Genomic DNA, 14,327 nt, shown 5'->3' with positions numbered 1-14,327 from the left:
CCTGAAACATCTTTATGGCATGTCTAAGGTGCATGCACAGCTAAGATTTCAGAGGGTCCCTTCAACCCATATTTAAACAATTGACACTGGTGGTCGTCAGCAAAACAGGGTCTTGACCCTTCACACAGTGTTTTAAACCTTTCATTAACTATGGAAGATTACTGCTGGTTTTGTCACCTAATGTGACCTTAATGAAAGCCGTTTTCTAAACCTGCTGAGAGAAATCATTTTCTTCCTAGAGAGGTGAATTGAGTATATGGTGATTTCCAGCCACATCAGGCCTAGAAAGAGAAGCTAGATAGGTGCAGCATGGTGATTTGTAAAACAGAAACTCAAGCTGGGAGTTTGCACCAGGACTTACCATAGGAGCATAATAAACATTACTGATGAGAGGCCTATCTATTTTGGTTGCTAGTAGCTAAGTATTCCATCTATTTTTTTAACAAAGCCAGGAACATGGCAACTTGTTTCATATTGCCACAACCCTTTGTGTAAAAAACCCTTTGTGTGTAGTTTTCTTAGTTTTGAATGTACTTCGCCCAGTTTCCACTTGTGTTTTCTGGTTTGTGTTTCACTTTTGTCAATGACTTTGATTTGATTTTGAGACAAAAGGCTCATTATATACTTTTGCAGGGCTAAAATACATTTGTAAGTCATGTTCTAATTGGTCTATAGGCAAGTTAGGTAAAATTAACTTCAAAGTGTATTTGGATTTTTTTTTGTAATTGTTTCTTGTTAGTTATATAAACACTGGACGCTTATGAATGGATTCTGTACAGTATCTGATTTTAAAGTTTTGGACTTTTTTCCTGTCTTATTGTTAAAACTGGACAGCATGGTGATGTGATGCTTAACATCTCTGCCTCACAGTTCTTGGATCTTGGATGTGATTCTGAACCGGGGAACTTTCTGTGTACGGTATGCATGTTTTCCTGTGTCTGTGAGTTTTCTTTACTCGCATGGTACAGGTTAATTGGCAGCTCTGTACTGACCCACATATACATGTGTATGTGTGTCTGCAATGCACTGACAGGAGTCATCCTGTGCCTCCTGTATACATCCTGGGTCAACTGGTTTATGTCTGGCACATCACAACTCTATCCAATTAAAACGGTCATAGGAAATGGATGGATTGATGTTAAACCTCTATTAACATTCTGTGCTTTTCAGTGGTACTTTGTTAAGTCATGTACAATATCTGTGTTTACTTTGTGAGGATATGAGAGATAGGTGACCTGCTTTCTGCAGAATCTGCTACAGCATGAGTTATGATGCCTTGCATGTGTCATCAAAGTATCCAGTGTATTAGAAGAAAGAGTACTGGGAGTGCTTGTACATAACTTTTTCAGATCAGTAAAAAAATATTCTATAAATCATTTTGAATTTCACAAAATATTTTAAAAGCACATTAATCAAAAACAGCTGCATGGGAAACTGCAGAGCACATCTACAAGTTCAGCTCAAAGTGAATTTCCTGTAAATGCCTTCAGAAGTGAGGTGAGGTGTTACATGAACCTTCTGTTGTCATTGTTATTGTGCTGAGTTGCACAGTTATAGAAATTTCAGCAGCAGGCTGATTATGGAGGAATTATCTGACATTAAGGAACAATTTCTGCCACAGCAGACCACCCCAACTAGACTTTACATCAGTATTAGTAGTTACATGTTTTTCAGATATTTTTTTCTTAACTCCGACATCCATCTTCTAACCGTTTCTCCCAGTACAGGGTCATGGGGGAGCCTAAGTCTGTCGCGGCAAGCGACACACCAATTCATAAAAGTAAAAGTCAGTCATAAATGCATGAAGTTTGCATATGTGAATAAGCATTTTGAGATTTTGAGGTTAAAATTATTATTTTTTTAGATAAGTAAATATGTGCCAAATTCATATTTATATTTTCTGTTTGTCAACATCAGGTTGTCTAACATGTATGAGAATACGTAAGTACAGTATGTCTGTGCTTCTGTTGAACATTAACCGATATTGTCTGAAGTCACTATGAACTGTCACCCAGGTACCAGCACCACAGAGCTGTCAATATGTCTCTGCATGCCATTTTATATTACATCTGCTGTGCCTAAACACATAAAGTTTCCCCCGTTTAAATTCATGTACTCATGTATATTAATATTAATCACAAGACAAAACACTCTTTCTCTGTATCCCAGTACACTGCAGAATAAAGCGATCTGGGATTTGGAGCTTGGGGCCAGAGGGGAACCTGCATGCTCGTAAGTTTTCAGTTTTATATATAATTGACTCCTTAACATTACAGACATTTACCTCTATTTAAAGGGCAAGACCAAAAAACACACTAGTTAGTTGGTCCCCATGCCCTCTGGCAGGTCATCCTGTGAATGTACTTTATCTACTGCAGTGCTACCTTTTTTCACTGCTGAGCAACTTCCATGCATAACTTCAGAAAATAAGCATAAAATAAATGTTCACATAAATACATGTACATATACTGCATATGTGAGTTGTTTACACTTAAAATTGACTCAAAAATGCCACATGTTCCATGAAACAAAGCAGGATGTCACTGAATGTATTTTAATCAAGTTTCCAACAATGGAACCGGTTTGTTAATGAACAAAGTCATGCTTTTCTAAAAGCAGGAAATGCTTGTATCCAGTTGGTTCAACACTGTGCTGTAAATGCACCTCAAGCTGTCTCTCGCTCTTCCTTTACATTTATCATGTGTTGGTGATGATTAATAGGCTAAGGAGTCACCTAAATAGCACCTACTGCTACTTTTTACCTGAGCTGCGGCATCCTCATTTGAATAGGTGAAAAACCAAAGTCAGCTGCGCAATTTGAGCTAGATTCCGTCACTCAAAAATTCAGTCACAATTTCTTCTGAATTCTTCGGCTGCCCTAAGGCAAAGGCTCAGTGTTGATACTGAGATTAATCCCCAAAGAGCCCCTTATTTCTCAGCAGAGAAATTAAAGCTTGCCAGTTTTCCTTTCACCTGTCCTTCTGACAGCTCTGTCAGTAATGATGTGCCTTCTACATGGCATAATCCTCGTCCTATGGTAAAGAATAATTTATTAAGAAATTAAGGGGCTTAGCTCCTCTCACTCAGGTTGGTCTTCAAAAAGTTGGCTGATAGCAGTGACAGCATGATTATCAATGAAAAATTATTTAACAGTACCTTGGGGCTTTTTTTAGACAAAGCCTAATAAGTCACATGGGTGGATATCAATCAAATATATCCCCTTTAGATTTTGTAAATATTCCCTGACGTTAAGGCAAATTACCTTGATTATATGACTCCTCTACATGTAGTTCAGAGTGACTGTGGGGCATGGGCCTAGTTTAGGGAGAGGAATATATTTTTAGAAGCAAGGCAGCAGCGTGACATGTTTGCTAATAAAGCTGACACAGTTTCTCTTCTGCGTTTTTGAATCTTAGGAAGGCCAATAGGACTCAATAATAATGCTTTCATATAGACTGCTTGTCGCCACCATTTGCTCTCATTGACTGTGTTTATTTAGAAAGCTGGGAGCACAGTGATGAAATTTTAATGGCTGTTAATATATTTAGCAAAGGAGCTTTGGTCTTTCAAGAGCTAAAGCTCACTATATTACTTAAATTATAGCCAATTAAAAGGCATTTACGCTCTCAGACAGAACTTGGAGACTGTTAAAGAATTCAGTGTTACTGCAGATTATATTATTTTATATGAAAAATAAAACTTATGAGCTTTATCCAGTTTCTTCATCTCTCTAACATGAGCTTTTCTGTCTGTATTTACAAATCCAGGTAAAAAATATTTTATAGAGAACTTAAAATATTTTGAAATGAAAGAAAGGCAACATCTGATTATTTTAATTATGTGTTTTTTATTACAATTTGATATGCATTGAACCCATCTTGGCTTATCTAATTTAGACGTTTCAGCAGTCTGCTTCATGCAGTAGACAGTCTGAGTTTGTGAAGCAGTACAAATCAGGTAAGCAATTAATTACTGGGAGAATCTGCCCTTTTAACCTCTGTTACAAGTCATGATCAGACTGGAGTGATCAGATTCTTTTAATTTAAAGCAGTAAATGGTTGGTAGTTGAATGAATTGGAAAAAAGTCATTGACCAGATTCTGGTGTACTAACAGTTGCAAATTGGGACTAATTCTACAATATAAGCCTTGAAAGGTCCTAAGAGGTATTTCTCAGGGAGCTGGAATACTGTGTCTTGCTGATGAAAGTCTGAGAAGGATTTTACAGAGACTGACTTTACAGCAGTGTTAAAGATGAGCTTTTAAATGTTGCTGTGTTGTGCCTTGTGACCCTTAAATATATGGTTCTGACAAAAGGGTAGGAATGAAAATGCCACACGTCAGGGTTCAAGTATATCCCGTCAATGCAGTCCAAAAGTATAACAAAACATCAAGCAGCAGATAAGTTATACATAAACAAAATCATGTCAAATAGCTAATGCCTTGCTTGGCCTTAAACAACTTTACAATTTTGGGATTTTTATGTGAAGGGACACATTGATCGACATACAGACTAAATAAATACATTTTCAGCCCTTCTGTCTCTTCATGATACACTGAGATACGTATGCCATTGCCTGCTTGCTTGTTCATCTTATCAGTGAAAGGATATACATTAATACAGAAGCACTCCAGTTTATTGTATCCTTTTCTAATACATCAATTGACATTAGCCATTTCTGTGATCGATGTTTTATTCATGGTACAAATATATAAAACCTAATACCAAAATGGTGAAACACGACACACTCATAGGAATTGCTTTATCCAACTTTTCTTTAAAAAATACTTTTCATTGGTTTCTATGTCTATAATTCTAATAGAACACATTAAGTCTCACAGTAGAAAGGTAAACTGTCATTGGATATCACTTGACCTATAACAATATTGCCTCACTCACAAGCGATGTTTTTGGAGCCTCTCCAGTGTCTTAGAGAACTGTACTGTTCTCCAGTTATGTTTGTACAGTCTGCTCATTTTATTCCTACAGGTTTGGTAGAGTTCCAAGACCGCCTACCCCTAGCTGGTCTGAAAACCAAAAAGGAATCTGGAGTCAGTCCCTGGCACCAAGGGCTCACTTCATTGCAGCCGTACCCACTGTGGCACCAGGGCATCTTTCCAAAAACCCCTCAGTGTCAGAATTCAACACTAATCCACTTCTCTTAAGATTGGGGGAAAATATATTAATAATAAAAAAATTGGATTTTGAATAAATCCCCTTTTAAGTAATCATGGTAAACAAAATCTGTTTGCCTAAAGAAACCCTCCTAGCGGTCGGCTGGTAACACAACGGTATGCGCTAATGAACCCAAAGCTGTTAATGTGGTTTCTTCAGTTAAATTGATTCATGAATTTTGAAGAGAACATTATCTAATGAATTTACTCTGAATAGAAAGCAATTAAAAGGACAAATCAGTCTGATTAACCCCAAAGTCACCCAACTGCCACAATTGGTGTACAGTTTTAAATGATTTTATAAAAACTAGAACAGATTTGCTGTCTTTTTGCCCTCTACTAATCCATATAAATTAATGAACAAAAAGTTAATTTCTGTGATGACCCTATTCTAATATAACCTGGATTATGCTGCTTTGTAATATGGTTTATGTCATAATATTAAAGACTTATCAGACTTTTCAATCAAGTGATTACCTTTCTGTGCAGCCAATAATGCAGTTCAGGTTTTATTTAACCTGCTTTTTCCAAGTAACAACTTAATTTATCTGTATAAACACCACAAGCATGAACAGATCTTCAAACTGCAAAAGGTTGCTCACCTCACTTCCTCCAAACTGATTCCACTAGGCCTAATAGCAGTGGAGTTGCTCTTATTATTTAATTAATAAGTTTTTTTTTTGTATTATGACCTACATTCATCAACTTGTGTTAATAGTGCACCCTGTATGAAGTGTTTGATTTTAATTTTTAATTAGTTGAGACACATATACTTAAAGTACTTTTCTAAACTGAACACATTTTGTATGAGAAAATGAGAATTTTAGCTACTCAAAGCCTGATGTGGTTGTCTTTCAGGAATTCGTTCACCTTTTCTATTAATACACAGGAAAGGATCTTTTTAAAGAAAGAAAAAAGTGCTGTGCCGCTCAAATGAGACCCTTCCACTTTGGCAATCATTTGCTTTAAATTTTTAAGTGATTTGTTTAAATTCAGTGTACATTTAATGAACCACTAGGTGAGTGACGTATTGAAGCCTTGGTATTCTTACCCATTAAGATCAAAGTGGTCAGGCTGTGTATTGAACAGTGGGGTGTTGCTGTATTGCATTTGAACTTCTCTTTCTGTTCACTTTTGCAGCTACATTCACCAGCCGAGTGTTACAGACCCTGCTGAGGGATGTGAAATTTGGAGAAACAGTGTCTTACAAGCACTTAGCAGAAATGGCAGGCAATTCCAAAGCAGTGCGAGCAGTGGGAGGGGCAATGAGGAGGAACCCAGTAAGTAGAAGGCAGCTGGAAAAAACATTCATTCTCTGAGTGATATGTCACATTTTAGTATTATACAGGATGAAATATATACTCTTGTGGTATTTTGTATTTATTGGTATTATATTTACAGAGGCATTAAAAACTCAATTTTTGCTGTAAGTTCCAATGTTTGTGGTACTTTAATGTCTCTCAGTATCACTGATTTTAAAAAACATGGCTGTTTTTTTTAATTATATGTTTAAGTTCTGCTTCTGTATCATGCATGAAAATAATTACAAGTAAATCACTACCTTAAGGATAAGAGCTAGTATTTACACTCTTGCCACTTGTGTGGCATGGTGTGCAGTCTATGCAAAGTGATAATAAAGGAGGACTTTGAATATTCAAAATCACAAGCAATAAAATTAAATCTTTACTTATTGATGAAGCAATGAAAATTCTAGGATTCCAATGTTAGAGAACAAAAATATGATTTTTTTCCTCTAATTGCTGTAAAACTTTGGTCCCTGAGCTGCTAAAACTGAAAGCAGATTTTTGCAACAAGCAGATTGTTGCTGTTGTTTTTAGCATTTTAATCTTTCCTTGGGACATGCTTTAAAAATTTCTAGTGTGTCAATGAAGCAACTTGAAGAAGGCTTTACATTTTGTATTCAACTAAATAGAAGCAACTGTACATGATCCGGTTTTCCTGCCACAGCGATGAAGTCAGGGGTGGTGCGATATTCCTGTGATACGTATCCTGCAAGTTTTTTTGTAGTTCGCTCAGCTCACATAATTCATACAATGACCTTCAACTTTATGAGAAGGTATGAAGAGGTGCCGGCAGCAGCTGAGAGATGCAGAGTCGCTTCTGCAAATTATACCAAGGACACTGTTGGGGCAACTCACCTTTTTCAGGAAAAAAAGGAAAGAAACTTCAAATAGTTTTCTGTATTTCAGATTGATTGTGAGGACTGTGGTCCTCAAAGGGCACCCATGGAGTTCAATTAACAAGCTCATTAGAATAGTACAGGAGGACCATAAAGCAACCGTAAAGCCTCATGGGAATTACCGAATGCTGGGCTGATTAGTTCAAGGTCATCTTAAATGGCTGTTCTGAGACTTAAGTGAGATGTCACTAGCAGTCTGTTAACAACAGTAAGGACAATGCCCTGTATATTCAAATGTATAATATCCATCTGGAATCAGAGGTAGAAGCTTACAGTATGTTAGTGTGTAAGTATATATAGTATATATATTATCTATATACATTATACAGTAGTATATGTGAATGCATGAATTCTGCATTAGATAAGCCTTGTGTTTTAAGAATTATTTTAAATTATATTAAATACTTGGCTTAGTTAAAGAATAATTAGCAGGATGTAAATATACACACATGCACACATCTGGAAACAATATCTTACAGGTTTCCTTTACTGAAACTGGGATTTGAAAATGGATATCATCTTAAATCACTCACTCACTTGATTCAGCAAGATTACTATAGAATGTCCTTAAAAGTAATTAAAAATGTGAGATTCCTGTAATTCAATGTATGTGTTGTCATTTATTCTATTAAACTTTGTAAAGGTCAGAGTTTTGCAAAAATGCATATATAAGAAAGAAATACAATATTTTGCAGAAAGAGAAGCATGTTTATTATAACTTGGGTCAGGGAATATGACATTTAAAACTTGAATTTGCCTTTTGCACACATTTCTGAGGCCCTCAGACTTTGCTACTTTCTCAAGTAACACACACAGAAGTTTTTTACAGTTTATGCGAAGTTGTGAAAGCAGTCTGTCTGTGGACTGGGATGGTCAGTTTTTCATTGCATCAAACCTAAAACACTTAGGAATCTTGACACCACAGTTAAACACTGCTCTGACTGTCCACAGACAGGATTTGCTAAATGCAGTTCAAAGACAATCAATACATTGTACAGAGGGTTTCCCTCCACCTTTTTTTAAACAAACGTGTTATCAGGGAGTTAGTTTATTCACAGATTGCCGTGAGCATTAATGACCGCCTGCATCTTGTTTTGCCAGTCATCTAGATGGCTGTTGATAAAGATTTAGCATCATGTTCTAAGTGTCAGGCCTGTCAGTAGTGCTGAACCATTTGACCAGAAGAAAAAACGCACAGGGAGCTATTGATTACAGCTTCTCAGTGTCACTTGTTCACCAGGATTTAGGTATTGATGAGGCCGCAAGTGAAAACAACCTCTTTCCCTTGTGGGCTCCTACCCAGAAGAACAAAATGCAAAGTCTGAGAAAATATTCAGCTGGTACCCGAATCAGAGGGATTCCATTATCGATTGAAATGCTCCTTCATGTTATTTTTGTCGGAGACAAATCTATGGTTTTGGAAGTTTTATAGCATTTGAAATAGGGGCTGTGTAAATGATGGATTTGTGTATTGGATGAATTAGATTTCACAGCATGTGTGTTTCAATGCAGCTGTAAGACCACCAACTTCTTGATTATTAATAACAAAAATTGAATCGTATATAGTTAAGCCGGGAAGAAAAAGTGCTCATTTTCCCTTAACTACTTTCTGTGGGGATACATAAGCAATGAGAAAGATGAAAATCTGGTGCTCCTTTAATGTTGAAATTAAAACTGGTAAATATTTATCTCTTGGTAAATATGAATCTTTGTCTTGGGCAGCTGGAAAAGTGTCAAAATTCATGGAATATTCTAGGGTAATTTTGTTTGCTTTTGTTTTCAGATTATTATTTTTATTTTAGCAATAGCAGAGGTAGCATTTACAATAAAAACATTTACTTATGTTGACACTAATTTAATATTGTTTATTCTTTTAGTTTATTTTTTGCATTTCCGCTCAATGTTTTGTGTTATGTCCTTTGCTTTTTCTATAGGAAACCGTACTATTAGATTAAAAAAAAACATTTTTATGTTAAGAATTTGAAAATTCAGTTATTATTACAGTATTGTGTTGAAAATATTATTGGTCCTCCAAATGTGATTTAATAAGATAAATCAGTAAGCTTGTAATTTTCTTAGAACATACTTTTTGACAAATAAAAAGGTTATTTGCACGTCATTAAATGAATTTTAATTGTGTGACCTTTTTTGAAAATCTTTTCAAACTGTTAATCTAAAAGGAACTTAAACGTGTTCTAGATTAGTCTAAAGCTTGTCATTTTGGGTCTCCAGTACTAGACACATTGAAAAGACATTGCTTTTAACTAAATTGTAAGCAAGTGGTGTTAAGCCAATTTAGCAAAAGTAAATAAGATATGTGAAGTGTATTTCTTATTGTATAAAACATCATGTTGCACAGCTATGGCTTAGAAACTATGAAGTGGAGAAAGGAGATTTTCTTTTAACAAACTGTATAAAATAACATGTTATACAATAGAAACACTTAAAGTAACTGTAACTTTTTTGTGAGTCAGATAATTATTATCCCGATCATTAGCTTTTAGGTTAAAAGAACTTTTATTGCTCAGTCCTCCTACTTATTGGTACCCAATCACCATACGTTGGCATCTAGGATTTTCAACTAAGATGTTTAGGTTACTAATACAGAGTGAAGCTATTAAAAAGGATGTAATTGATGCTATACTTATAAGTTTAAGTGAGCATTTGAGGTTTTAAGAGTTGTATGCATAAGAAAACATTTGTACAAAGGATATTCAGAAATTTTTACAGCTTCATTTTTTATAATTGCTATTCAATTATTTTTTATATTTTTTGGTATTTGTAGTGTTGAAAGCAAAAAAAAAAACTTTAGGGAAACTACCTCCACATTTAACTTAAAGCATTTGTCCATTTTAGCTTTTAAATCTAAACGCACCAAGCATGAGCTGAGTGAAATTCCTCTTCTCAATACAGGAAGAAAAATCTGTAGGAATGTATTTTTTCTATCCTGGTCCTTCCTGACAAAACAATCCCCCAATTTTCCACAGTCACTAGTGCTATTCTACACTGGTACTGTGCTGTATGCATTTGCCATTTGTACCAGTCACACAACAGCAATTTGATTGAAACTGTGTGCCACGTTTCATCACTTGCACTGTTGAGAAGGCATAGTTTTCTTTGAACTTCCAAAGGTGCTGACAAGCTTTACTCCCAGCAATGAGTGGAGTGGCCAGCTTGCAGCTGCTTGGCCAAGGTAGCCATGTTTTTATTTTAAACATAATATAAATGATTTCCTTTTATCTTAATAGTTAACAGACTAGTCACAAAGCAAGGTTCCTTTGCCATCTCATGTTCGTTATCTCAGCAGCAGTGGTGTTTAAAAAATCACCTATAGACCTTCTTAGCAGTCATCTGTAGCAAGCAGAGTAAATGTTGCATTGGCTTCCTGTTTTTAATGATCTAAGGATCATCAGATCTTAATACAGATGCCCCTAAATTGAATATTAATCATGCTAATGTTTTTCCCTATTCATTTTTAATTGCCTCTGTATTTAATATCAGTAGATAATAAAAAAGAGCATTAATGCAGAAAGATGTTCTTTCTTTGCTTCAAATATGGATAAAATGTATGTGGTGTCCAGGAGAATTTTCAGATCTATGCTAATATGAAAGTAAGTCTTCATGGATTGAGAATCCCTTTTTATACACAGAAACACCTTATTTATGACAACCACAAGGTGTGTGTATCTGAATATTTAGCATTGGTCAGAGGGCTTTTAATACTTTTTTTTTTCATATACCTCCAACTCTTTTACTTGACAGTATTGCTGATTTCCAAACAATGTACCTCACCAGTCTGGTTTCTCATACAGTATATTGTGCAGGGAATAATTGTAATCTTTTACACAAGGCATAGCAAACTGACCCATATTAAGACAATTATCTTGATTGGAATAATAAGATAATTAAGAGGCTTAATGTCCTTTTTACCATAGCATAATATTTATGGACTGTTGTTCATTAAAATTCTACTAATTTAGCTATCAGTTTAATCAACAGAAAGTATCTCCTCCAACGTATTATACTTTAATTGAATATTTGTGTTTTGTCTTGTAATGATTTATTTTCAGATTCCTCTTCTTGTTCCTTGCCATCGAGTGATCTCTTGTAATGGAGAAATCGGCAACTATATGGGAGGAAAAGGAAATCATCTGAAACAATGGCTACTGACACATGAGAAACTCTGAGAAACAAGCTGTGCAACGTGTTGGTGCCATGACCACCCCTCCCCCCACACTTCACAAACACCAACTCTTGCCTTTGTAGACGCAACTCTCCTCAACATATTACAAAACATACAAGAAATATAACAACCTTCCGAACATGCTTCAGCTATGGGGAAACCTGTAAATATTTGAGTGACATGAAAACATAATACAGCATCAGAAGTGAAATATGTGGTGGCACCACTATATTAAAAAAGCTCAATATATCCTGAGGGACAGCACTTATATGCCCTTTCTTGTTTTTACATTTTACAGCAGAATGAATACAGCAGACTGTGCCTGTTGTGTGTATTTTGTTCCTGTCTCCAGCCCCGTTTTGTTCTATTTTTAATGCCCATGAAAGCAAGGAATAAAGGGGGGGTCATTGGGGTGGGGGGTGGGAGGGGCATGGGAATATTAGACAGAGCTACCCCTTTAAGGAAGCATCTGGTTTGTGGGGAGGACAGACTGCAGTCTGGAGCTTTGCACGTTACTGGGAGCAAAATGAAATTGGAAAGCTTCACCAGCCTCAACGCCCGCCCACTGCCCCCCTTCCACCCCCCTTCCATACTTTAATTCCTTCCTTGCTTTTTATTTGCCCAGATTGTAAAACTGTACTCTGGCCAAAAACTGTGCCCAAGGTTCCACTTTTTTTCTTTGAAGTTATAACTAGTGAAATGATGTTTTACATAAACATGTGTTAATGGAACTTCTTACCAATTCAGCTGTTGGAAATGACATGGACCGACCTTTTTCCCCCTCATACTTCAGAGTGCTAAAGAATAACATGTCTACAGAATTTTGTAAAAATATCGTAAAGAATCTGCTTGGTTTTCAATTGTACGCATGGTGACTCTGCACCTAAGCTTGGGAATTATTCTAATTTTTGTTTATGTAAGTTCATTTCAGAAGTGGTTCATTTGTTTTGTTTCTTTAAGACCACAGAGCAGTATATAATGTTACCACATAATTTGTGGAGACATCTGTGTACTTCACATAATAAACAGTCTTACTTAGAGAACACTAAAATCAAAAGCAGCTGTAGAGAAATTAAAATTTGTCCTTAAACTGTATTAAAATGTATACTTGCATATAAATAATATGTATGAAAACATCAGATGTATCAGAAGTGTATGTGGGGGTATAGCTTTCGACTGAGCCTTAGTTTTCAGGAGTGCTTTTTTAAACAAGTGCACTTGTTTGATGTTAGAGAGAAAATATGTTCACTTTTGCCAGCCAAGTTCTTCATTTTTTATTTTATTTCAATAGACTTTCTGTGTAAAATTTAATCTATGGTACACATAGTATATAAGATGTGATTTGCAGGAATACCTCAAGCCTTTATAGTTGAGGAATGTACACTTTTTTGTTTTCCTGGCTTACTCACCATTGACATTTTGTTAGTTTAGTTCTTTAGGCATGAAGACAGTTGTATTAATAAGAAAATACATATGTGCAAACTGTTATAAGAGGTGAATTCAGTGTTCTTTCAGAGTGTTTGGAAGGTCTGTTCAGTTACTTGCTTTGATGTTAATAGGAATTATATACTGTATAACTTTAAAATAAAATGAAACATTTACACCATTCCTTGTAAAGTATTACTCTTTGATTCAATGTTAGAAGAATAAATAGTCAACATAAAGAGGCTTAAACAAAATTTCATTCAAATGTTACATGTTACTTATGAACGCCTTTAGGAATTTGATGCACTATCTGCCACATCTACCTAAGTGTGTCAGTTCAGTTTTTTTGTGTACTGTGTGTTTTCCAACAGAGGGCAGTGCAGTTTAGTGAAATTTCATGCACAGATTTTGTAGTAAATATTAAACGAAAATGTGTAATGTTTTCTGATAATTATACAGAATGCATGAGGTGCTGGAATTCATCCTTGTGTGTGCAGTGGATGCGGTGTGTTTAAAGGGAGCTGTCTTTGGACATACTCCCTGGTAATCTGCAGACCCAATTCCTTGAAACCTTGTGAATATATTTATACATACTGTATATAGAATAAGTTACTGCAGCCAGACAGGTAGATGAAGAATGGCCCTTCTTCACCCACTGATTTCTGAGATTGCTAATGATGCCCAGGCTGCAGACTGGAGTGAGCACTAATGAAGGGTGCTGTGACACTAGAACCTCTAGGGGTTCTATTTAAAAAGAGAGGCGAATCCACATTGCCTCTTAGGTGCACTGCTAGCATCCCCTTTCCCACTTATAAAGCTGATTTCACTGTTTGAGTCTTTGCTTTTGTATTCTGCCACTATTTGGGAAGTGTGACCCCCAGTGAAAAAATAGTTATGTTATTGTGATGCAAGGTGAAGAGATTATAGATTTTTTTTTTAAAGGAGCATCATCTTTATTTAATCTGAAGCCGTTACTTGGTTAATTTTTTTTTCTTTTTGCATAAAATGTTTTTACTAGAATATGTAAAAAGCAGCATTTTAAATATTCAATTACTATTAAAATTCAAAGTATGTGCTTGCCAAATAAATTTAAAATATGTATTTAAGCATTAAAATAAAATCAGATCATCTTTCTTTTAATGACTACACTTGTTTTTGTTTAAATGTGACTTCAGGAAAATGCTCCAGAGACAAATTAGTTGTTGTAGACCAGACAGAATGAAAGAATAGTATTGAATTGTTGTACATTGTGTACTGTATGTATGTGAATTGTCATTGTACTTTTTTTTTTGCAAAAATACTGAAGAGTTGATTGCCTATTGCCCAAGTTGAGCAATTCACCTCCT

At 35.5% G+C, this 14,327-nt stretch overlaps 1 protein-coding gene across 2 annotated transcripts in view; it reads left to right on the top strand.

Annotated features, from left to right (window-relative positions):
• Nucleotides 1–13,980, top strand: part of mgmt (O-6-methylguanine-DNA methyltransferase) — an 88,594-nt gene extending 74,614 nt beyond the window's left edge. The window contains exons 5-7 of one of the 2 annotated variants that reach the window (XM_015346495.2): nt 2,170–2,232; nt 6,314–6,453; nt 11,444–13,980. In XM_015346495.2, the coding sequence (XP_015201981.1) occupies nt 2,170–2,232; nt 6,314–6,453; nt 11,444–11,560 (320 nt within the window). In that variant the 3' untranslated portion in view covers nt 11,561–13,980. The remainder of the gene's footprint in view (nt 1–2,169; nt 2,233–6,313; nt 6,454–11,443) is intronic. The other variant, XM_006630405.3, reaches the window with a different exon arrangement.
• The last annotated feature ends 347 nt before the right edge of the window (nt 13,981–14,327 follow it).

This window comes from Lepisosteus oculatus, chromosome 4 (genome assembly GCF_040954835.1).
Source record: "Lepisosteus oculatus isolate fLepOcu1 chromosome 4, fLepOcu1.hap2, whole genome shotgun sequence".
Taxonomy (NCBI): Eukaryota; Metazoa; Chordata; class Actinopteri; order Semionotiformes; family Lepisosteidae; genus Lepisosteus; species Lepisosteus oculatus.
This window is presented reverse-complemented; position numbering and strand designations above follow the sequence as displayed.